At 34.0% G+C, this 26,355-nt stretch overlaps 3 protein-coding genes and 1 long non-coding RNA gene across 4 annotated transcripts in view; 3 read left to right on the plus strand and 1 right to left on the minus strand.

The window, feature by feature from the left end:
* shot (dystonin-like protein short stop) overlaps positions 1-26,355 on the plus strand; it is a 300,260-nt gene that overhangs the window by 47,022 nt on the left and 226,883 nt on the right. The window lies entirely within an intron of this gene.
* Positions 1,621-3,077, plus strand: LOC149477179 (uncharacterized). Its single transcript, XM_089710940.1, has 3 exons — positions 1,621-2,193; positions 2,284-2,393; positions 2,691-3,077. Exons 1-3 carry the CDS (start codon positions 2,116-2,118, stop codon positions 2,944-2,946), a joined length of 444 nt encoding a protein of 147 aa, XP_089567066.1. The 5' UTR covers positions 1,621-2,115; the 3' UTR covers positions 2,947-3,077.
* Positions 9,053-17,760, minus strand: LOC149477180 (proteasome subunit alpha type-7-1-like). Its single transcript, XM_089710664.1, has 4 exons — positions 17,501-17,760; positions 16,876-17,086; positions 15,755-15,901; positions 9,053-9,160 (listed from the first exon to the last, which is right to left on the minus strand). Exons 1-4 carry the CDS (start codon positions 17,758-17,760, stop codon positions 9,053-9,055), a joined length of 726 nt encoding a protein of 241 aa, XP_089566790.1.
* LOC149477181 (uncharacterized) lies at positions 12,146-14,151 on the plus strand. The gene is made up of 4 exons (XR_016317617.1): positions 12,146-12,726; positions 12,853-12,914; positions 12,989-13,134; positions 13,251-14,151. It is a non-coding gene; the product is annotated as an uncharacterized LOC149477181 (long non-coding RNA).

Below are 26,355 nucleotides of genomic sequence, written 5' to 3' on the forward strand. Positions count from 1 at the left end.
TAAAGGACGGCAGATGTGTATGCAGTATAGTACCATAAACGTTTTAAAACTTGATTTTGATATTGCAGTACCTATTTACAGTTTCTTTGCTATTTATTTCATATAAGCTTTTAGACGTTTCAAATATATTCATATCCATTTTTAGTTTTATGGAGCGGGACTTTTATTTAAATGTATTCTAAATAAATGGTAATATGAGATAATATAAAATTTATTCGAAAATGGTATCGTAAAAGTAGTCTAGACAATTACACAGGTCAATGTTAGGTTTATGAATGTCTTTTGATATATGTATTACATATTATGTTTTGTTTATGCAAATGTTCTATATATAATATAGTCTCAATCTTTGATAAAAATTTAATCTAAATCATATCAACCGTTTTTTTAAGAAGCTTTTTCATGTCTAAGAATTTTTAAATTATCAGTGTCTTAAATGGTTTAATGGTAAAGTGAATTTGAACAGGATATACAAAATTAAGTGCTGAATAATTTAAATCAATTAAAATTTAATTAATCAAACTGCTGACCTAATTGTCGGTAAAATAACGTGTCGATCAGTGAAACAGATAGATAATGCGGGAATTCACTTTAATATTAATTACCTACAAACTTTACTCCCCTTTTTCTAAATCGGTAAAACCACAACCATCTCGCATGTCAAGTTCAAGAGCCGGCGATTGTTTTAGACAACAATAACAAAACGAGTTTTGAATCGATACCACCCACTTTGTTACCGTTGCAAAAAGTGAAGTGCGAATTATGAGATGAAGCGATTTTATTGTTTCAGTTTATAGCTTGTCGCTTCGCTTATGAGTTATAGTTAGGATTATGTATTTATCAAATCATTTAATTTTTGCTATTGACGTATTTAATGAGAGGTATTTGTTTTATGAATTCGCTGGTTTTTAGATAAATTAATTATTTGCATATAGAGGCTACAGCGTTATTAATACGGGATTCGATAGATTTGATTAATGAAACTTGTTTTTTTTTATTAATTTCCGCTTCTCTTATAACTTGTACCACAATCAAATATGTCAATTGTACGGACTTCGGGTCAATTCAGCGTATTAGCATTTACAGAAGTCACTAACCGCCTTGTGAAATGGCAATACGGTGATTTGGCACACCTCTTATTGTAGCGCAGTCGGTTAGGTGTGGCTTTGATATAGGCGAGTGGCGACCTTTACCCTGTTGTAGGATAAATTTGTTTTATTGATCGATTTTTACTGGATAGTAGACGATTTGTCTTGTAATTATAACTTTGTGTTATGCTTTAAAGTATAATATGCAAGAATACTATATTATTCCATACTAGCTTCCGCCCGCGACTCCGTCCGCGCGGAAAAATTAAGATTTATTTATTTCTACGTATTTTTCCGGGATAAAAAGTATCCTATTTTATGCCCAGGATAATAAGGTATAATTATACCAAGTTTCATCCAAATCGAACCGTTAGTTTTTACGTGATGCCTTCACATACAGACAGACAAAAATTTTTTTAATCACATATTTGGGTTTGGTATCGATCCAGTAACGACCCCTGCTATTTATTTTTTCAATATTTTCAATGTACAGAATTGACCCTTCTACAGATTTATTATAATTTATCAGTCTTACTAATAAAAACATATTATACAGTTGTTAAACATCATAATACTTATGCAATGATTAAGGGTTGAATACGTGTTTATTCATAACTTGACTAATAACCAATGAGTAAACCTTGTATAATTATATAATTGTTATTACACTTACTACTGGCAACATGTTGTGAACGTTCTGAAACCTAAAAATATTTATCGAAACTTGAAAATAATTTCATATTTTTTCGCAGCAATTAATTATTATAAATATTAAAATAGATGATAATTAAATTAAAAAATAGTCTACGATGCAAAAAAGTAAAATTTGGCTTAAGAACAGTAAATAATAACAAAATATTTCATAATTCTTTGTTAACTTATGAACACATCTTGGAATGTCAAAGTCATGTGGTATTTTCAATTTTGACGCATAACCTCTGTCTGTCGCGTCGCGCTCAATTATTTTCAATTTTGTGTTACTATATTACCTACGATTAATTTTGTGTGTTATCCTTGTATCATCAAAATGGAAAAAGTAAATAATATCCACATTTCTGAACAAAAGAAGAGGAAACGTTCTGCAAATTGGGATTCGTTGGAAAAGGTACGCTTATTTTATTGTTCGTAATTCGTAAATAAAAATAGGTACTGGATCCCTACTACAATTTAATATTTTCTTGTGATTTTTTCCCAGAATTTACTACGGAGTTGTGTCGCCGAGTTTGTGGACGTTATAGAAAATAAAAATACCGACACAAATACGAATAAAGCCAAAAACGCTGCTTGGAAGAAAATAACAGAACGGTATGTATTACAACAACTATTTATATTCTGTTATCTAGGCAATGAATAGTGATTGCTATGTGTTATAAGCAGAAACGAGTCATCGATACAGCAGTCTGAGCGCTGAACTGGGTGTGCAAAATGAACAGAACATAATTGCAAACTGCAATGAATGAAAAGTTTATAACTGTGTTTATTCTTTATTGGCTGATATTCCAGCTTCCTTCATATGCATTGTGTAGATGCACCACAATAGGGAATGTATAAATAAGCCTATGTGTGTACAATGAAATATTTTAATCACCTGTTTTATTTCAGATTTAATGAACTTAACAACAAGCCTCGTACTATTATAGAAATAAAACAGCAGTGGCGGATAGCGAAATCAGATGCAAAGCAAAAGTTTTCAATTTATAAAAATGCACGTAGCGAAACTGGAGGTGGACCGAAACCGCCTAGCCCAGACCCTGTAACTATTGAAATGATTGACATGATACCTAAAGAGTTTGAAGTAGACTTTAATCACTTTGATAGTGATGCAATCATAGTGGAGTTACAAGTATGTAACAATTAACATTACAGTTGCTAATGTGATACTAACCATAATTTTATTTTAGTTGCACTTATTACTTGTGGATAACTTTTTTATATGTAATGATTTGTTTGTAAATTGAAACTTGACATATTTTTAATAAAAGGTTGCACAATCACATAGTACTGTGCGCTCTCCCCACCAATTTTTTTAATTTTTATATGTGTGCAATCTATTGCACCTACCACATTTCTGAAGCCACATATTCTTCGGAATCCTGCTATAACTTCTTCCTCTTCTTCCAAAGTTCGTGGCATGTAAATAAATAGCGCTGCTTTCCTAGCTAGAGCGGTGGCAACTCTACGGCATATATTCGTGATAGACTGCTGACTCATGCCGTGAATGTCTGCAGCATCATCTTGTACTTCTTGTCGCGCCCATGTCCTCAATGCTGTACAGACTTGAAGCTCTGCACAGAAGCCACCCTTGGTGGCATGTTCGATATCGTCTCGAATTAAATCAATGACTTCTTTCGCGTAAGCTTTACAAAAGCGATATTTATATTTAAATTCATCTTCATCCAAGGAAAAGGGATCATACCTAGGTTTATATGTTTTTTTTTTTCTTGGGGGCTCTTCTTCATCCAGTTGATCAAAAATATTGAAATAATTTAGATAATCCATAACTAAAACGCCACACTTTCATAGGTTACACAATGGTTAAACAAGGTCTCGCGATTGAATAAGAGCGGGGGCACACGATGCAATGCGGCGCCGCACCGCAAAGATTTCACCGTGTCAGTGGGCACACGAGCGGTGCGGCGCCGTAACGTTGTTATGTCGCAGCGGCGTCGTAGCAGGGTTGCACAGCGTGTCCTTCCTTGTGATGCAAAACAACTGAGCGGTGCCGCTCCGACGTCGCACCGCATTCACCCCTCCCCGCCTCGTCTTGGTGGTTACAAGTCCGGTGCGGCGCCGGAGCGCATCGTGTGACATGCCACAGATATTTCTATGTAAGACGACGCAGCGACACCGCTCCGGCGCCGCACCGCCGCCGCAACGCATCGTGTGCCCCCGCCCTAAGGGTTGCACAAGCTGGCATACGAATTACACAGCCTGTATAACAACTGTATAGCAGGGAAGTGTCAAAAAGCGTTTATTAGTAACGTTTCTGTTATAACCTTGTTATACACAGTGCATAAATGTTTATTAGTAAGGCAGTATATGTATAGATTCCTCATAATCATATCATCATATCGTATCATAGAACAGTAACAAATGATAGTAAAGAATATAATGTTTTAGATACCTTTCCCTACCGTGGGAATACCATGTTTTCCTAATTACAGAACTAAAGACTTAAGAATAAGGACGATAAGACACCATTGTTAATACAGTTATCTTCAAGTAGGTGGTACTGGGTATACAAGTGGCGTCGTAATTAGCTTTTAACACTTCATTTAGATTAACGATATCTTTAATGTTTTTACGACTTAAAAATAGAGAACTAAGTAAATCAATGCTACACAAATTAATTTAAACTTAGTATTTGAATGTTTTTAACGACATAGTTCACTCGATAAATGTTATTTCCAATACATCTATACTATCTATACTAATATTATAAAGAGGAAAAGTTTGTAATCATGTATGTATGTATGGTTTTTACGCATAAACAACTGGACCGATTACAATGAAATTTAGCACACATATAGAGGGTAACTTGGATTAACACATAGGATAGGTTTTATCCCGGAAATCCCACGGGAACGGGAACTATTCGGGTTTTTCTTTGTAAACGCGAGCGAAGCCCCGAGCGGAAAGCTAGTACTAGATATTGCACATTGTGTTATTTTTAGATATTTTGACTCAAATAGAAACAGTTATGATTAAGATATTCAGCTGTTAATTAAAACGGATCTTAGGGCTGATTTTTCAATCCTTGGTTAAAATTTATTCGTCGAATAATGTATAAAACTACCATTTTAAAAACGTAGGTAATTTCTAATTGCCCGTATGTAACAGTTAACGTGGCATTTTAATATTATCGTGTAATACTTTATTGGACGGATAAGTTTTAACCACAGGTTTTAACCAAGCATTGAAAAATCGACCCTTAGTCAATTTGGTTATACATTAATGTCAGTAGAACTTCTTATACAACTCAAATGTCGAGAGTTATTTTAATGAAACCATCTCCCACTACACATTACATAGCTCGATCACTTAACATCTCAACTTAAAAGCACCGACAATTTGTCTTAATTTCCTCAGAAGGAAACAAAGGAACAACTTCCATATATAACACAATTATCCAATAGACGATACCATTTTTAGGGTTCCGCACCGAAAGAGGAACACGTAACCATATTATGTAGGTAGATAGATTTCTCTGTCTGTCCGTCCGTCCATCACCAGGCAGTCACCACACATGAACAGTGATAGTTAGAAAGTTGAAATTTTCAGAGATACATTATTTTTGTTGTCGCTATACAAATACATATAAAAATCGAGTGTAAGCAACGTTTGGTACGGTCATAATCTCTCTCTCTATAAATAATAATAGTTTAAAAAAACTAAAAAACACGCTTTTTATAGAAAACCGACCTAAACTATTATTATTTATTTTATCAAATTAGTGTATTGTCATTGGTCCTCAATAAATATACAAAGTTTGAACGAAATCTGGCCGTTTAAAGTGGGTCAAAATCGCGCCCAAAGAAGTCGGTTACAAACATACAGGTGAAGCTAATATAAAGCGTGTAAAAAAAATGCAATTGCTGTATAGCCTATTGTACAGAACCAGTGTCGCGAATTCGACTCGCACGTGACCGATTTTTATCAAACACCAGGGGCCCGTGGGTCTATTTGAGCTCATTTGACGGGTCATAAATTATTTGTAAATGTCAAGACTGATTGTCGCTTAATTATGTCGGTTTTTTGTTTTTAAGTGGTTTGATAATATGATGTAATTGGCTTGGAATGATGATTTCGAAGGCTAGTTGATATTCTATAGGTTTTAATTATTACAGGTTAGGTGATAACAGCGTATTATCTAAGTACTTGTACATTTTTCATTCATTCATTCATTTGTACATAGGTACAGTTATATACCTTTGTATGGCGGTTTCATGTTACATATTTATTATTAGGTAATTTGTTACCCTAACAAGTTCAATCTAAGTATATTAATAGTTTGTCGTTTTCACGGATTTGAATCATTATCTTTATTTTTTGTACGGGCTTATGGTTCAACAAGAAATTTACCGGTACAATTAGAATACAATTATAATATAATTTTGGTAATTAATTTACAAATAACTTTCCTCTATACGTCTCTCATCAAATACACAGGTATTTAACTAGGAAGCGACCAATCGCCAATCCCGTCCTGCTATTGTGTCGGTTTTATTGCTCAGAGTTCATTAGTCGAAGTGTATTAAGGGTATGTCGAACGGGATGCGATCAGGATTTTTGTTCGTACGATTTTTTTAGTGAAATGGTGTGAAAAAGTGAGGTTGAATATGTGATTCATCACTGTTAAAGAGTAATAATAACTCAGGCCCCGGAATCACAGACACAATAGAAAATCTATTGTGTCGTGGACCGATCGGGCCGTTCGGGGCTCAATGGCTTAATAAAAGTTCTTATATTCTAGGAAAAAAAAACGTTAACTGTATTTATTATTATACATATTTAAACGTACCAAACTCGTGTTTAGACTCCAGTTATTCAAAAAAGGGAATCATAATGTTATACATAATACAACACTTATTATTTTTATTTAAATGCGTGAATATAATCATGACTCTCTCATAGAGTATATTCTGATTTGAAAGTCCTAAAATATAATAACATAAATACACTAATGTTACAAACAAAACACAAGCATCGTCAACTAAAAGCGGTGTGAAGCGACTCTAACGCATGACTCACTTCCGTAAACATTTTAGTGCAAGTGCGATATTTTTAAGTTCACACAGTAGGTGTGGAAATGTTCTGTATACATTCGTGTTATAAATAAATATTTAAATAGAGCTTTCTTAGATATAATATTGAGTTTATATCCTATCCTACTAATATTATAAATGCGAAAGTTTGTGAGGATGTGTATGTGTGTGTTTGTTACTCTTTCACGCTAAACCGATTACAATGAAATTTAGCACACATGTAGAAGGTAACGTGGATTAACACATAGGATAGTTTTTATCCCGGAAATCCCACAGGAACGGGAACTATGCGGGTTTTTCTTTGAAATGCAGCGGGCGAAGCCGCGGGTAGAAAGCTAGTTATTTATATGGGGTGTCGTTCGCACTTCATGTTCCTATTTGTGGCTTTCAAATTTTGTTGTTGGTCCAAAGGTAGCTAAGTTCTATTAGGAGGAATCTATAATAATTGATAATGTAGAATGTCGTAGAAATTACATAAATTTTTGAAGCAGTTTCGAAGTAATAATGAATTTGATTACTACAATAAATCTGTCTATTGCATATGACTGTTAAATTGTTTTAACATACTGAATAAATGCGATTTGATCGATAAATTTCACTTTTGCATATATTATGATATTAGTAGAAATAAATATCTATTGCCTCATTCTTTGAAATCGAATAATAAAAATATCAAATGTAACTTACAATACACGAACATGCAATACGAATTATAAAGATGTCATCATACAATTGAAGAGATGATAATAACTGTAATAACTGGCAGTGATTATGTTTAATGCCTCGATCTGTTTCCAATTATACTAATGATATGAATTCATTAATGAACAATTATTCATTCATAGTTTCGATGAATGGAAAATTCTGGGAGATTAAATTACCATTAGTTGTTTGAAATAAATTTAATTGGTTAACGAATTGATGAAATATTTTCATCAAACGTTTGAATTTTGAAACATTATGGCATAATTGATTTAAAATAATAGTTTTAAATAATAATTTTAGTTTTTTACAGAATTGACATAAATTGTAAATACATAATATCTTACCAATCTAATTATATATTTTTTGTTTCAGGTAACACCATGATCCAGCTGGTTTGACATTTGTGTCTTCTATTTCATTTTTAAAATTTCAATCGAATTTTCACATAATATAAGGCTTCTTCTTCTGTATCTTTTATTATACATAAGGAAGAATTAAACAATATAGTGATTAGATTATAAATTAATTAGTTTTTAAGTAAATACATAACATAAAACATGTACCTACCTATTTCTTTTCTTAAATTTTTAAAATACCATAGACACAGCTTTGCAGTGCGCGGGAAAAGAGATCCACAGACCATACAACCTGCGATACTTGGGTTTTTATCGTCTATTCATTTTCTGCCTTTGTGGGTCATAGCACTTGGCTTCAAACCAACGTTATTTGGAGCGTGGGAAATATTAAATCTTGGAGCATTATGATACATGAATATGAAAGAAAGAAAATTGTACTTACTTACATATGAATTATTTGGTTTAAGACAGGCTTAGTGTAGGTTATTTGTATTATTTACATACTTTCGAGTTATATGTATTTTAAATGGATTATTGTCTTTTCCCCGTTTGTTACAATTTCATACTAAGTTTGCAATGAATGAATAATCAATAAAGGTAAGAAAAAAGTTTACCTGGTCATTTACATAATATTTACTTGAACGAAGTCGGAATATCCTCCGAACAAAACTGCATTGCAAGTATTATTTTAACAATGGAATAAAAACGTCTCAGTGTATAAATGAATGACGAGCGGAAATTCAAGTTTCGAAATAGATTACAAAAGGAAATAGGTACAAATTTATTATTATGATAACTTGATAGTAATCCAAATAAAATAATCAAATAATAATAGTCTCATGAATTAATATATTTTGTATAGTATAATATTAGTACAAAAACTAAATTAAAATTTGTAAATAATAATAGCAGACAAATCTCAAAAGTATCTAAAAAACAAAACTGTCATCTAAATACAACTGACGCCATCTCTTGTAATAAGTTCTCACGACGTCCGCCGTCCAATAAACAGAGCAGATGTAGGACGTAGTTCTTAGCAACCAACATAGATGGCGCTGAAATCAATTTGTCACGAAGTACAAAATTAAATGCACGTATTTAAATTTGTATTTACAGAATCGTAAATATATTGATTTTTTCATGATTTCTTTGCATCTTCCTTTTCTTTTATCGCTTCTGAGATATAAGATTGTATAGCCTCTTTTGTTAGCATGACGAGTGGTGATGACTTTTTAAGTACTGCGACCTGTGAAAGACAAAAATATTATAATATATATAAATAATTAATAATAAAAAATAAAGTATGTATGATAAAGTATGATAAAATGATATGATAAATTTATTTACAATTTCGGTGTATTTTGTTTCAATAATTATAATTTTATTAGGGGATGTGAGAAATAACATGAAAGTCTAAAGCAGTCTTTCCCAACGTGGGCGATAACGCCCCCTTGTGGGCGCTGCAGGCCTAAAGGGGGGCGGTAAGAGACCCAGAAAAAAAAGGGGGCGTTGTGTAGGGCTTTGGGGTCGATTTATAATTTCATCTACCTAGCTAGGAAGACTCTTAGAAACCGACTGAGCTCTCGACTTCGAGAGTCGACATCTTGTGAACATCAACTAATATTAATTAAGATATATAGCTCAAAATCGGTTCGATATAATAGACCGCGGGCAATCATGTTTTAACAAGTTTTTGTTAAATAATCCGATTTGTACATTCCTGTATCAATCGGCTGGTTCTATAATACTTGTTCTTGCTTGTCGAGTACGATTGGGCGTCGAATGAGATAAACGAGTTTATGCACGTTTGATGTCTTATTCCTGTTGGTGCGTGCTGCTTATGCAATCCTATATAAACGACGTAAATTTATTTTATTTTCATTTGCGGTTTCGCGCATAATAGATAAGCAGTACTTGATTTCAACACTTACGTATTTCTCAAAACAAAACAATGTCGGAAGTAAAAAAGAAGAGACGGCAATACTCTGCGGAATATATTAAATTCGGATTTATTGAAAATCCCACAAACCCGTCGTCGCCTTTGTGTCTTCTATGTCTAAAAACATTTTCGAACGAAGCAATGAAGCCTTCAAGACTGCAAGATCATTTGAATAAAATGCATCCAGATAAGAAAGACAAGAATGTAGCATTTTTTCAAGACCTAGAGAAGAAGCATAATACTCAGCCAAGTGTATCAAAACTATTTTCGGCGGCTGCTAAGCAAGATGACGACGGACTTCGAGCTTCGTACAATATCTCTTTGTTAATTGCTCAAAAAGGCAAACCACACAACATCGGAGAAGAGTTAATTTTGCCAGCAATAAAGGAAGTAATAACTACTGTGCTTCATAAACCGGCCGCAGATATTATCCGAAAAATTCCTTTGAGTAATAATTCTGTGCAAAGACGAATTGATGAAATGGCTGAAAACATTGAAGAATCATTGTGCAATCATCTGAGGACTAGTCAATTCTCAATTCAGCTCGATGAGTCCACTTTACCAACTAATGAAGCGTTGTTGCTATCTTACGGGAGGTTTATTAAAGATGAGAAAATACGTGAAGAACTATTGTTTGCCAGAAATTTGGAGACAGATACAAAAGGCGAAACCATATTCAATACATTGGAAAAGTTTTGTGAAGAGAAAGAGATTCCTTAGAAAAATATTATATCAGTTGCTACGGATGGCGCTCCGGCTATGACAGGGCGCCATAAAGGCTTCATAGCGTACTTAAAGAATAAAATTCCAGATGTCCTTGCTATACATTGCGTTATTCATAGACAACATTTGGTTGCTAGAAACTTAAGTGAACGACTATTTCAATCACTGCAATATGTCATCAAAGCAGTCAATAAAATCCGTAGCAGCTCTTTGAATGATAGATTATTTCATCAGCTTTGTGCTACTAATGACGAAGATTTCAACCGTTTGTTGCTTCATACTGAAGTTCGTTGGCTGTCAAGAGGCAATTGTCTGATTCGATTTTACAACCTGTTTGACTCTGTGATCGCAACAATCTCATAACATCAAAGAATGATATAGCTTACATGACAGACCTGTATAAACTGTTCAACGACATGAACCTCCAACTGCAAGGCGATGAACTAAATTTAATTAAAACAAAAAATGTCGTTGCTGCTTTCGCAGCCAAACTGCTTCTGCACAAAAAGAATATGGGCAGACGTGAGTTTCACAATTTTCCGAATTTATCAGTATTTTGCAGTAACGACGACTTGTTTGCCTACTGCCAACATTTGGAAAACCTCCACATTGACTTCACCGAACGATACCAGGACATTTTAAACTTGGAAATACCAGACTGGGTGTTGGATCCGTTTTCAAATGTCAACACAGCAATGTCACCTCAGCTGGAAGAAGAACTTATAGAATTGACAACAAACGAAGAAACAAAAATCAAGTTTAAAAATGGATATCAATAATTTTGGCTACAAAAACCGATCCCACAATTGTACCCTGGATTGTGGTCAATTGTTCAACGATTCTTGATAGCATTCCCATCGTCATATTTGTGTGAACGTGGATTTAGTGCTGTGGCAACGCTGCTTACTAAAAAGAGAAATCGTTTGCGTGTTACCGAACGTGGCGACTTGCGGCTGTTTTTGAGTAAATTGGAACCTGATATCAACAAACTTATTGAACAGCATCAGATTCAACCTTCACATTAGTTTTTATATAATAATTGATTATGTTTGTTTTATTTTCAATAAAAGATACTCTACTATAAAGTTGCGTTTCAATAATCAGTTATAAGTACTTAGCGTTTTTTAAGTATGTTTAAAAAGGGGGGCGTTAAAAAATAATTTATTCTTAAAGTGGGCAGTAGACAAAAAAAGGTTGGGAACCCCTGGTCTAAAGCAGTAGGCAATAATTATATGATTCTTATAACACAAATTTTCTTGTTTCTATAAAAAAATATGGTAGTAGTTATAACGGCATAAGTTTTTAAAGATTTGATAAGGTCCTTGTGATAACAAATAAAACTGCACTATAAATTTATTATCCCCATCCTTGAACCGTTCAGTTCATGGCTAATAACATTAAAAGAAACCGTAAATAGCGTGACGACACGTGTTTATGGATATAGATTAAATGTAAAATAAATCACTTCCTGTATAGTAAGCGTGAAATGGAACACCCTGAATGGGGATTATCCGTTGCAGGTTTTAGTCGTTTCATTAGTAGCCTAGGCGTTTGAATAAACGGCGCCGTTTATTAAGGTGATGAATTAATTTTTCTAACATTTACGGCCCTTTTCAAACCTTCGTAATTTTTATATTATTAAAGTTGTCGTGATGAAAATTCTTGACAAGAAAGTTCAATAGTAACACAATACGTCTACCGTTTTAGAAACATGATTCCATGATATTTTCTCGATAGAAAAAAAATACAAAGTTATCATTGTTATTTTTTTTTAATCTCTGGCATCTTCAAAATAACAAACGTAAAGTTACGACTTTTTGGATATTAACTATAAAATATACAACCTATACGTCTACCGTGTTAGAATTTTGAAATATGCGATGGTTTTGAAATAAACAAGAAATACTTGAAATTAGCGCGCGACCAGCCAATATAGCGAGAGCCGCCCTGTACCTTCCTACCCCGATCGCTGCACGAGTCATTCCCGCTACGGCCGTCACACGGGGAACTTGTGTCGCTCGCGCAATCGTAAAAAAGGGTGACAACACGATAAGACAAAATGAGACAAATGGGGACAATAAAGAAAATAAGAAGAAGAAACATAAAGGTTGGAGGAAAAAGAATGCTTACAATTGGAACAAATTAATGAAGTAAGTTGGTTTTATTTTAAATTTGACGATAATTGTATTATAGACGATGTTTGATATGTACCCCTGTTTTAAGTACATAACGAATGTGTAAGATTTTTTCATTTATAGCATAAATAATCTGTTCAGAAATCCGGAATCCAGAAGGAAAATAAACCCACTGATTGTTCACAATGTGAATCCACTCCTTCGTAAGTACCTTTATTCAGTCAAAAATGTATGTTATCAAAGCTCTACTGGTTTTATCGCATGATTTCATTTTTAGCAAAAAGCAACAAAGTGCAAAGAAATAAAAAATCATGGTGAACTTAGTGGAAGTATGGTGGTCATAATATGGAACAGGAGCTCATTGGAGTAGTATTATATTTAAAAAAAATACGAAATAATTTCAAGAATTACATTTCTTAGAAGGTGGTAGATAAGTATGTTGTATAAAGAATTTGATGTTGATATTTATTTCATTTATACTTACTACACCTTATTTAAAAAAAATACGAAATAATTTCAAGAATTACATTTCTTAGAAGGTGGTAGATAAGTATGTTGTATAAAGAATTTGATGTTGATATTTATTTCATTTATACTTACTACACCTGTGCGGGAAATTGCTTAGTAATAAAACTGGTTTATATTCATATTTACATAGTAATGTGAGTTTTCATTTCGAAAAATTTTGTGTAAGTATATTAAATTGAGTTCCTGGGTGATCTGGAAACACAATTGGGCCCGGAAGATGGCGCTGCAGTCACTCCTCCTAATGACATGAACCGATTTGGATGAATATTTGTGTGCACATTTCATTTTTGTGGGATGATTGGTTGATTCGCTTTCACATTAGCTAATATTATGTATTTTTGTTGTTAGAAAGTAAACTTAATTTAATGTTTATAATACATTATTATTGATATAAATAAGCCAGTGTTCGTCTCACATTGCTGTACCTGCCTACCTACCCTACCAGGGCCTAACTTTGTTCTGGCTATTTTATTTTGATTATTTGTAATGAATAATTACAATTATAATAGAGTGCAAAAAATAAATACATGCGTCAATATATTTTGTGTTTTTTTTTAAACAATTTTTTTATTTAAAAAAATATCATTCCGACCGCGGCTTTGCCCGCGTGGAATTAGATTATATCGTGAATCCTGTCTTATCCCACAGAAGTGTTCACTTCGGATAAAAAGTATCCTATGTGTAAATCCAGGCAATTAGCTATATTTTATCAAAATTGGTAATGTAGTCTTGACGTGATTAAGTAACAACTAACAAAAAAATATACAAATTAACATCCAAAGTTTCGCATCAGTTTTACTGTATTAGTGATATCTTCCACTCTTGACTTTGACTGAGAAGAATTAGGGTTTATAACTTCTTTCAGAAATATTACCTTTCATTTCTGGGCATGACGTAATATCTACGTCAGCATCAAATTCTATCTAAATCCATGTTATTTTAAAGATTATTTATAACCTGTATTATTTTTTAATAAAGTAAACATTACGAAATAATAATAATTATTAATAATGTCTAAGTAGTTGTTAAAAAGAAGATTATTTGTTTATAAGCAAGAAAATAAAACCAATAAATCAACAATTAAATATATGTATAAGAATATTATAACTGTATGACGACTCCATACATGTTTGTCCCGAGTCGGCCAGCGGCAGCGCGGCGAGTTTGCAAGAATCACTTCGCGCACACCCGCGTTCGCGATAGCGAGCTATTAGACTCCGCCCGCCAAGCAGTAGATTTTTTTTTGTGTATCGTCTTAACACTTTGTAGACTATACGTCATTGTATTCTCTTGGACTTGAATTTACGCTCCTATTAGTCTAGCGTGATGATAGCCTTGCTTTGCCTTCCTAGCTTTGCCTTCTTCGATAAATAAAACATACAATAACACGACTCAACAAAAAAATTTTCGTTCTTTGTCCTAAAGTTTATACTATTATTTTCCAGTTAGTTATGCACAAAAACGAAAAGAAAATACCTTTTTTCGGTATAAAGTTTGCTTTTGTGATAGTTATAATAATAATACTAATTTTTCAATTTTTTCATAAATTTTAATTGATTTTAATATTTTTAAAAAGACCGCGCGGTGAGAGTGGGATATTAACGTTTACACTGTGCCGCTAGATGGCACCCGAGTGATAAACAACCATCAGGTATTATTTACAAGCCCAGAATAACTTAAAATGTCGTCACGAAAGTGCAAATACGATGCTGATGCATTTTGTTTTATATGTGGTCAATTTATTAAAGTTCGAGACGTGAAATATGAACTAAAGACATCTCACGTTCTCTGTGAAGCCTATGAAGCATATTTTGACTGTCCTGTACGGAATCAAGATAAGCCATGGGCTCCACATGTTGCTTGTAGATATTGTAAAAGGTGTTTGGAAGGAAAGGCAAATTCCAATTACAAATTTTAAGGCCATGGGCTGCAGGATGTCATTAAAAGTACATATGCTGCATGCTCATTTGGATAAATTTAAAAACAATATGGGAGCCTATTCCGAAGAGCAAAGAGAACGTTTCCATCAGGACATCATGAATTTTGTACAACGCTATCAAGGCCAATACAATGAAAACATGATGGGCGACTATATTTGGGGTTTATAGAGAGAAAGTAGCTATGAACATAAAAGAAAAAGTAAAAGTGTGCACTTTTAAGTTATTTTCCACTTCTCTGTAAGCTAATTTGATAGTAAAACTTAATAAAAATAATAAACATTTTTATTTCAATAGTTTTATTTTCAATAAAAAATTAAAATCCGAGATTTTTAAAAATTTCCTTCAATCAGTCTTCTAAGCACAAAAGCAAAGTTTTTCATGCCATATATTTTTTTTCCGTCTAATTACGACCTAAACTACGAAATTTAATGCTTTGCAATCAAAGTCAAATTTCATGGTGACCCGTTGTAATCGCAGTTTGATGCTAATTTTAGATACCTACATTTCTACTTTCATGTGTTAAAATAATAATGTACATATTTGGTTGGATAACATAATAATTCCTATGATCCTACCTCTAATTCCCTGCCTCCATACTGCACTTCCATCAGAGATCTGACTGCAAGTTGAATAGCACCATGTTCTGTGACCACTGCATTAGAAGAATAGTTCTTCTCTAAGTACTCACGTATCGCCTTTTCTCCTCTGCCTGTTGAACAGGCCTGAAAAGAAGGATTAACAATTCTTCACTACGTAATATAAAAAAGCCGCCTGCTTTGATTTTTATTTGATTGTTTGCTCGAAACAGATTTTCATGGGTTTTTTTAATGAATGATTCAAGAGGAAGGCTTTAGTACCTTTATAAACCTAAAGCGGGCGAAGCTGCGAACGGAAAGCTAAAATTATTTATTGTACCTACAAATCTAAAAAAAATAAAACCGGCCAAGTGCGAGTCGGACTCGCGCACCGAGGGTTCCGTACAAACCTCCGGTTTTCGGTTTACAAAGTACAATTTATGGTTTTCGTAATTTTTTCTTTATCTATGCTATAAGACGTTGCTTCGTACCAAATTTCAAGATTCTGAGTTCACGGGAAGCACCCTGTAGGTTTTGATTCCCTTGCAAGTGTCGAAAATTTGCGGCATAAACGGCTGTATCTTTTGATTGCGTTGGCTTAGAAGTTTGATTTTTTCACAGCTTTAAGGGACAGTAGACCCGAGTAATTGATATAAATTTCAGCTTCATACCTCCACGCGTTCCTGAGAAAAAGGGTCTTGACAGACGGACGGACGGACAGACGGACAACAAAGTGATCCTATAAGGGTTCCGTTTTTTCCTTTTGAGGTACGGAACCCTAAAAATGAACAATGAAACAGTGCTATAAAATTGACATAATTCGTATTAGGGTCTGAATAGTAATCTCTACCATTAAGAAAAGGAAATGTATGAAGATTACAAAAAAATCTTGTTTAAATCGCAAAGTGGGATTCCCCCGTGGGCGGTGTTTGGTGTTAACATGTAGAAATTATGTAGCCTTTTAGAGAAGCATGGCATTAATACCTAATAATAAATCGATATTGTATTATAACTAAACTATTCTTATTTCGACAAAAATGCTGCTTAATTTTATACATATAAACTGTCTGTCGGGTTCTTAGACAACTTTAATCGTATTTCCTTGTACTTAAATGGCTTACCTTCCACTCATAGAAAGTGCCAGAAGGTTCCGTCTGGAACAGATGAGGTCCGTCCCCATCGAAGCCGCCGACCAAACAGGATACTCCGAACGGACGCCTGCCATTGTTCTGTGTGTACTGCTGCATCAGACCAGCTAGGTAGCGTGATATGTACTCGATTGTGACGGCGTCTTCCACTGTTAGGCGGTAGGCTTGGCACTCTATTTGAGCTCTATAAAGAGTATAATTGACTTATATTTGTAAAAAGTAAAAAAATAAAATGATGGAACTTTAAAACGTTGTAGGAATATGTGATTATGTTTAATGAATGCTTTTTAAGCATAGATGATACAGCCTGCAGAATACCTATATAAAGTTCAAGTGTGTGTTATTATGTGGGCTTTTTACTACATATTTGGATTGCGATATCGCTGATGTTGTCAGTTATTTTTAGAATATTTGACACTACAATTAATAGACTGCTGGTTGGTAAAGATATTTTATAATCTTTCTACTAGCAAACAAATAGATTTTTATACACTACTAGTTAGTAGACTTATTTCTAAGACGTACTGCGCTTTTAATAGATGCCCGTCGAAGTGATTGCCCTGTCATAACTACTGCAACGTTCCTGTCAATTATTTACCTGGAAACCAACACTCTAGCGTCCGCCCTCACCCCCGCGAATCCCAGCACCACATGGTCATCTAGCATCACGATCTTTTTCTCCGTTCTATCACACTGCAGCTCCGGGACCACCTTCTTCTCAACAGCTATGACGATGGAGTTGGATCCTCTCACGCCGACCACGGCAGACCCTCGCCTGACTGCTTCTTGCGCGTATTGCACTTGTAATAGCTGACCGTCGGGAGAAAATACGGTGATTGCTCTATCGTGGCTGCCCATGTTTATAAATAGTTAGTGCATTCTTAATGTTATAAAAATAGTACTTTTCTTCTATATCTAGAGTTTCGTGTAGAGGTTTCTCTGTAGATGTATATTTTCATTCGTTGTATAACTTGACGATTCAAAAGTGCTTTTAAATGAATAAACGAAGTGAGGTGTTACTAATAACTTACTTAACTGTTAAATAAATATTTCATGTGTACTGTAAAATAAAAATTGTGTATAAAATAAACATAAAATATACTATGAAATCTTCTGTTATAAAATGACAGATTTTCTTCTATATTTTTTATGAACTTATCTATGATTTAGGAATAAGGTTCAAGTTTTTTGATTAAACATGAATTATGCATGAAGACTGTACAGTGTACAACGGACTGAAAAGAAAGTTATTCATCACGTAAGTAATGAATGTGTGAAGTTTCATTACTTCTAAATAAATTACGTGTTTTAGATAAATTCCAATAAACACGATGATCGCACATCTAAAACAATTTATTAAATATTGACCGAACAAATACAGATTATAAATACGTTTACCACATTTAATATTACCTCACCGAAACTATTCGTAATTCAAGTCATGTATAAAAATAACTTATGGATATATAGTGGTGTCATAGCAAATATTGGTCAAGTGGTTACTGTTTACTTGTAAATCCTACGTCCTAAGATCACTTCCTTGGTATATCTTTAATAGTATCTTAATCTTATGTGACCAACAATAAAAATGTAAAGAGGAAAGAATAAACGTAAATTAACTATGCTGTGTCGATTCAAAAAACTGACTATTTTTAAGCCTCATCTTTTCTCAGTAACAGATCATTTTTTCGGCTGAAAAATCAAATCATTGTTATTATTTTCATATTCCTCAATAGATATAACTATTAACTATTATTTTAACTTATTAACTATTTTGTTTATTCTTGTGAGTGTTATCTGAGATCGAGATTCCTGTTCTATTTGAAATTTTAGGTGATCTTAAAAAAACTAGCGTTGACCTAGAGGTAGGTACCTGCAGCTTAAAAACCTCACAATATGCCGTTTTTGCTACTCTTAACATACAATAAAAACAAATACATATAAGCAGAATAACAAGAGTGTGCAAATAGATAATTTTACACCCAATACATCAGTTGGCGAGACATATAATTTAATATGTTTGCATTTCGTCCACTGTAAGTTGTAACGATCGCTTGAAATGGGGCTATTAAACTCGCGTTAATAAGAGGTAGCGAGTTTAATTTATTTTTGAGATTATTCTTTAGAATAAAAATAAAAAAAAATAAGTATGTATGAAACAAAACTCATTATGCGAAGCATTATTCAATTGTTTTTCAAATTTTTATTAAACCTACAACAGGTCTGCCAATGAGAAACATACGAATGATTTCGACGAATAATCTCTTGTGCGTTAGTGCAGGACATTATTTTATTGTGCACTCAAAATAATTTTGTGATATGTATAAATGAAGTACATAGATTAAAATGTGTAATTTTTCATACTTTGTAGATTTCAAGTTTGAAGTCTGCATCTTTAAATCTATGCTCTATTGTATTTAAGTAAAGCAATAGCGGAAACTGACCGCTCATAAAAACCCGCTTATTTCCCAGCCACACCGTAAATCTGTCCACGACTCCAGTAAAGACATATTAGTATTAGCAAATGTTTTATACACACATTATTGAAATGTATGTTTGTTCAGCGTGCTACGGAAATAGCGTTAAGTTATGGGATCTGTGAAATGCTTGAAGATCCTGCAGAGTATGCGGATAAATTGAGATAATTAATGTGGAGCGATTAGTAACTGATTTTGTTTTGTGTTAGTGATTTGTCCAAAGATAGGAAAAGGCTAAATGCTTCCTTAATATAGTGGAGGATATTTTGTAGCCAATTATTTTGACGTAAGTGGTTGTGTTAATTTAATAGATAAAAATTCAAACATTTATATTTGTCTTATATGAAATACTAGAGGTCCGCTATATTCTTTGCCTTACACAGCTAGCTTTATCTATCAGACTAGATTTCCGCCCGCGACTTCGCCCGCGTTTGCAAAGGAAAACCCGCATAGTTCCCGTTCCCGTGGGATTTCCGGGATAAAAACTATCCTATGTGTTAATCCAAGTTACCCTCTATATGTGTGCTAAATTTCATTGTAATGGGTTCAGTAGTTTTTACGTGAAAGAGTAACAAACATCCATACATCCATACAAACTTTCGCCTTTATAAAATATATTAGATAGATATTAGTTAGATTATTTATTTTGACTGAGTTTCTTTCATTTAATACGACTTGATATTCTTCATATTTTTGAAACCTAGTTTTAACATAAAATCTATATCCTTACACAACTATTATCTATCGCCTTAATTATTCGCTGTCGCCACATTGACGTGTTCGATGACATCAGCCGGGAATCAAACCTACGTGTGTATTTGGTAATGGGCCGCCGCGCCGACGCGGTACCTACGCACTATGCTAATGCGATACTTAAGGGCGTTGGATACTAATTTATGTGGTTGTTTTTTTGGTGACATACTATGATATAGATGTTAGTGAACTTAGCAGATCATTTTTAGCAGATCAAAAAAAAATGTGAGTTCTTATCGCGTGCAGTTGAGTTCTACAGTTCCTGATACTTTTTAGAAATAGTTCTGGCGTTTTTACCTTAACAAACGACATTTGAAAAAATGATCTGCCAATTTCCCGTAGCAGATAATTTTTAGCAGATCAAAAAAAATGTGAGTTCTTATCGCATGCAGTTGAGTTCTACAGTTCCTGATACTTTTTAGAAATAGTTCTGGCGTTTTTACCTTAAAAAACGACATTTGAAAAAATAATCTGCCAACTTCCCGTAGCAGATCATTTTTAGCATTTTAGCAGATCAAAAAAAAATGTGAGTTTTTATCGCGTGCAGTTGTGTTCTACAGTTCCTGATACTTTTTAGAAATACTCGCGTAAAATGAAACACTAGAAAATTTATTTATGTCATATTTCATCACGCCGTAGCACCATGCCGTAGCATCACGCCGTAGCATCACGCCGTAGTATCATGCCGTAGCATCATGCCATAGTTTCATGCCGTAGCATCATGTCGTAGCATCATGCCGTAGCTTCATGCCGTAGCATCATGCCGTAGCATCATGCCGTAGCAACATACCGTAGCATCATGCCGTAGCATCATGCCGTAGCATCGCGCCGTAGCATCGCGCCGTAGCATTACGCCGTAGCATCATGCCGTAGCATCACGTCGTAGCATCATGCCGTAGCATCATGCCGTTGCATCACACCGTAGCATCACACCGTAGCATCACGCCGTAGCATCACGCCGTAACACATGCCGTAGCATTACGCCGTAGCATCACGCCGTAGCATCACAGCGTAGCATCACGCCGTAGCATCACGTCGTAGCATCACGCCGTAGCATCACGTCGTAGCATCACGTCGTAGCATCACGTCGTAGCATCACGTCGTAGCATCACGTCGTAGCATTACGTCTTAGCATCACGTTAAGCCGGGTCCAGGTCGGGTTTTTTCAAATGTCGTTTGTTAAGGTAAAAACGCCAGAACTATTTCAAAAAGTATCAGGAACTGTAGAACTCAACTGCACGCGATAAGAACTCACATTTTTTTTTGATCTGCTAAAAATGATCTGCTACGGGAAGTTGGCAGATCATTTTTTCAAATGTCGTTTTTTAAGGTAAAAACGCCAGAACTATTTCTAAAAAGTATCAGGAACTGTAGAACACAACTGCACGCGATAAGAACTCACATTTTTTTTTGATCTGCTAAAAATGATCTGCTAAGTTCACTAACATATGATATAGGCTATATCTAAATCTTAATTACACTATGTAATGATGTGATTAATATTACGGTTTTAATTGTCTTAATAATTACCTACAATTTAACTTTTGTAGATACACTTGAAAATTAGAACTTTAAATATGAGAACTGTGCCAATGATAGATGGGCGGGACAAAAAGCTACTGAACCGAATTTGAACTTATACCAGAAGTGAACTAATTTCATACATTTGACAACATTATTCTAGTAACATAAACTATTTTTTTTAGCTTTTATGCCTTGTCTTCATGAGCGGATCAGGAGATAGAATTTTTAACGTGACAACGTCTTATAATTCGATAGAGTCTGCACGCACGAAAAAACATGACTCATGCGGCGTTACCTCGCTCTGAGGCGTTCCATGTTAGGCTTGAAGTGCAAGCGAGAGCGCGGAACGAGCGACAAAGAAGCACAATTGGACGTTGTCACGTTCAATTATCGTCAGTAAACCGACTTTACAGACAAACATTTTTTTTTGGAAATTGAACTAAAAATAGACATTTTTACCGAATAAAACGTTGCTAGCATGCTTTAACTTTATACAACATAAAACCAAAATTAAAGTTACTCAAAGTCAAAGCCACTACTCCTCATATACATGTTATCTACCAAATACAAAACAATTCCTTTTGTCCGTCCGCTTGCAGCTACCGAACGCGCGTAACGTTTCGTTAGTTCAGTCACGTGGCTTGCAGCGGGTTCAAGACCGGTCAAGGTCCGAGTTAGTTGCATGCGAAGTTTGGCGTAATGTACAGGTTGCGTGTGCGCATGTACGTACTAGAATAGTTACGGAACTCGACGCTTGAACCTGTGCTAAAAATAAAGTAAATTTAGTTAAAAAAAGAGCATGTGTGCTGAGCACGCGTGTCAGATGTGAAACTTCTTTGGCAAGATTCAAAGATAGCAAAATCGTGAGAGTAAACAATGACGCGTACTTGTAATTTTACTCTCAACGCGCCTAAAAAGTTTCAATTAAAAAAAAATAACAGAGACGATATGTACCTAATCCTTTTTGTTTTTTGTTGAATCCGAATAATAAGATAAACTCATGAAATTATTGTATTACTAGCTTACCGCCCCGCGGCTTCGCCCGCTTTGTCTAAAACCTAATAAATTATATATGTACTAAAACCTTCCTCATCTATTAAAAAAAACCGCATCAAAATCCGTTGCGTAGTTTTAAAGATTTAAGCATACAAAGGGACATAGGGAAATAGGGACAGAGAAAGCGACTTTGTTTTATACTATGTAGTGATAGTGATGATGATCGATCCTTGATTAATGTACAACGTTCCAATTAAATCTGTCCGTTTAAAGAGGTTCAAAATCGAGTCTTATGGAGTCGGTTACACACAAACATACAAACCTACAGATGATAATGTAAGCGTGTTATAAATAAATAATACTAATTGACATGTTATTTCTACAGTTACATTGTATCTCCTTATAAATATAAAACATATATCACGAGTAGTATAAGTACTATAATTATAATACTGAATGGCTCTAACCTACGCATAATGTTCAAAGCGAACTTATATGGTAATCAGGAATGACATACAGAAGTACTTCCGATATATTTATTTATAAATGTAAGTACTGTATATACAAACGGGTTAATTATACCATTTTTGTGATAAAAATTACGTTATATTAAGTTTGTCTTTCATCTATATATATCATAAATCATAATATATATTATACTAGCTTTCCGCCTGCGGCTTCGCCCGCGTTTTCAAAGAAAAACCCGCATAGTTCCCGTTCCCGTGGGATTTCCGGGATAAAACCTAGCCTATGTTACTCGTGGATAATGTAGCTTTCGAATGGTGAAAGAATTTTTAAAATCGGTCCAGTAATTTATGAGCCTATTCATTACAATCAAACAAACAAACAAAGTTTTCCTCTTTATAATATTAGTGTAGATAAAAATGAAACCCGTATCGCGTTGTCACGGCATCGCGTGTGAACGGCTGAACCGATTTCGATAATTCTTTTTTTATTATATTCCTTGAAGTACGAGGATGGTTCTTATGTGGAGAAAACGTAAATACCACGGGCGAAGCCGGGGCAGACCGCTAGTAGGTTTATAAACCTCTAAATTTAAAGTTATGATTCAAGCTTTTATCTCTGTAAGCTCATCTATTACATATAGATATTATTCAAAACAATCAGTTTGATAAATTGAAGCTTCTTGATCGTCCGCTGATAAAAGGCTTTGTGACGTCACACTAAATCAAAATGGCGCAAAATTTAATACATTTAAATTAGATTTTTAGAATATTTAGATAAATGTTCTATTGAAAATTGTAATAAATTTTAATATAATGGCTCAGAGATAACCACAAAAATATTTTATCGTGAAATTAAATTTATTTTCGACTATATAACATTTATAACAGTCCAAATAAGAATGTCAACGCTATATGCTCTTCGCGTGGGTTCGTCCGTAGGTGTCGTGATGTAAGCCTCTGAGAAATGCGAATTGGCTAACGAACTATCGAATGCGTAAACCTTATTTGTGCTGTTCAGCCGTTTATGGGTATATAGTTTTGTATTATGTCATCGATGTTCTTGTTGCTAGCGAAAAATGTTCTCGAAAATCTGTTTAAAATAAAATAAACTGAACTGTGTGGTTTTAAAGGAATTTTATTATAACAATGTAATAAAATATGTCGGTTCAATATACCTATCGAATAAAACCAACAAAATATTTTGTATTTGAATTTTCAATTTTGTGTTTAAATTCTTTTTCAGACTACTTAACTACCTACCTTTGGTTAACCAACCTATACAATGCAGATCCTGGGTTCGTACTGTGTGGAAAACTAAAAATATAACGAACTTACAAAAAAACTTACTTTTTTGTCTCAAAAATAGGTTATTTATATACAGGGTTACAGGTTAAGTCGACCTATTCCTGTTAAGAGCGTTTAGTAGGGGTCAAAACAAACTGATTTGATCTTATAATACCATATCCAAAAGTTAGCCGTTGAAGAGTTATTGCAATTTTGTATGTATTTATATTTAACTATTTATGTACCACATATATGTTAATGTGTACCACAACATTAAAATTAAAATGAAAAAATACATAAAATCATTGTGCCTTAAACTACAAGGGTCAAATAATCTAGATTTTCATATTCTCATAATATTAGACCAAAATAAAAACCTTGATCTAGATTTTTTCCATTATCTAATTAATAGTAAATGCAGCTATAACCTTTAAAAGCGACTGCAGAAACCACACCTTTTACGACTACATCCTGCTACGGAAAAATAAACCTTAAGCTTAGTGATTAGAATTGATTTTACAAAAGCTGTTATGTTTATGTAAAAGGTGGGAAAGGTAATGGAAATTGATATTTATTGCGTTGAAAATAAGGTTTGGTTTGATTTATCAACGTGTTAAGATATGCAAAAATAGCTGATTTCCTGTTATTCTTCAACCGCATTTATAGCTTAAGCTACAAAGTTCTGAAATACATTTATAGCTTGCTAGCTTTCCGGCCTGGCTTTGTACGAGTACAAGTGGTCTAAAGTTAAATTTAGGTCGGCATTCTACTACTTATGGTAAAGTATTTTCCAATACAAGGAAGGAGGTTCTCAAGTAGAGTGTATTTTTTTTTGTTACTCGATAGATATGTTCTTTTTGTATTTTATAATCTTTTATTGCCATTTGATCCTTTTTTTAAAATGTGGAGTGCTAACTCCTTCTACTCCAGGATCGTCGGTGAACTTTTTTTGTAGAAAATATTCATTTTTTGCATACTTGCCGCCGATAATGGTAATCATTATCCAAAATAACAACCGGATGGAATTTTTTATAAACTGTCTGGAAAGAAAATTTACGTGATGATTAAAACTGTTTCAAAATACGTCTCATCTGTAAATAATGGCTCTGGTATTTGAAATATTATGTGATACTATTATCGTAACTGTTTTGAACAATTAAGCTCATATATTTTTCTAGTTCAGTTACAAATTAAAACGATTAGCCATCGTTATATTAACCATACAAGTAACAATCCATACTAATATTATAAATGCGAAAGTAACTCTGTCTGTCTGTCTGTTACTCAATCACGCCTTAACTACTGAACCAATTTGCATGAAATTTGGTATAGAGATATTTTGATACCCGAGAAAGGACATAGGACATTCATTACTTTTTAGTGTATTTTTCAACACGAATCAAACGAGCCCAAACTCGATAAAGTTGAGTCAATATATTACTGAGCTCCTATGGCCACCTTCCGATTCCATCATCAAATCAGCTACATGTCATGATAATGTTTCATCGCTATCAAATTTACATACGTATACAAAATTTCAGCTCAATCGGTTACCGGGAAGTGAATCAAAGTTACTTGCTACATATCAACTTAGTCATCGAGTACAGACAAAAATGCTCATAAAATAAAAACTACTGGGCCTATCCGAAAAAAAAAATTATGGGACCAATTCGACACCATCCCGCATCGAACAAAAAAAGAATCACGTAAATCGGTTCAGAAACCTCGGAGTAATCGGTGTACATACATAAAAAAAAAATATACCGGCCGAATTGATAACCGCATAAAATCGCATGGAGAGCTTAATTTTCATTAAAGGCTCTAATCACACGGAAAGCTAAATTTTCACAAAAAAGCTCTAATCGCACGGAGAGCTTAATTTTCACAAAAAACTCTCATCGCACCGAGAGCTTAATTTTCACAAAAAGCTTTCATCGCACGGAAAGCTTAAT

This window comes from Colias philodice, chromosome 25 (assembly GCF_061535455.1).
Source record: "Colias philodice isolate Cphi_HAF_F1 chromosome 25, ilColPhil1 Martin Lab GWU primary, whole genome shotgun sequence".
In the NCBI taxonomy this organism is placed as follows: domain Eukaryota; kingdom Metazoa; phylum Arthropoda; class Insecta; order Lepidoptera; family Pieridae; genus Colias; species Colias philodice.

What these genes read in the sequence shown, in the direction of transcription:
- LOC149477179 (XM_089710940.1), top strand. Translation starts at nt 2,116, where the DNA reads ATGGAAAAAGTAAATAATATCCACATTTCTGAACAAAAGAAGAGGAAA. An exon ending in ATTGGGATTCGTTGGAAAAG is followed by an intron (nt 2,194 to 2,283) that starts GTACGCTTATTT and finishes ATTTTTTCCCAG; the next exon opens with AATTTACTACGGAGTTGTGT. An exon ending in TGGAAGAAAATAACAGAACG is followed by an intron (nt 2,394 to 2,690) that starts GTATGTATTACA and finishes GTTTTATTTCAG; the next exon opens with ATTTAATGAACTTAACAACA.
- LOC149477180 (XM_089710664.1), bottom strand. Translation starts at nt 17,760, where the DNA reads ATGGGCAGCCACGATAGAGCAATCACCGTATTTTCTCCCGACGGTCAG. An exon ending in GCTAGAGTGTTGGTTTCCAG is followed by an intron (nt 17,087 to 17,500) that starts GTAAATAATTGA and finishes TACTCTTTATAG; the next exon opens with AGCTCAAATAGAGTGCCAAG. An exon ending in GCACTTTCTATGAGTGGAAG is followed by an intron (nt 15,902 to 16,875) that starts GTAAGCCATTTA and finishes CCTTCTTTTCAG; the next exon opens with GCCTGTTCAACAGGCAGAGG.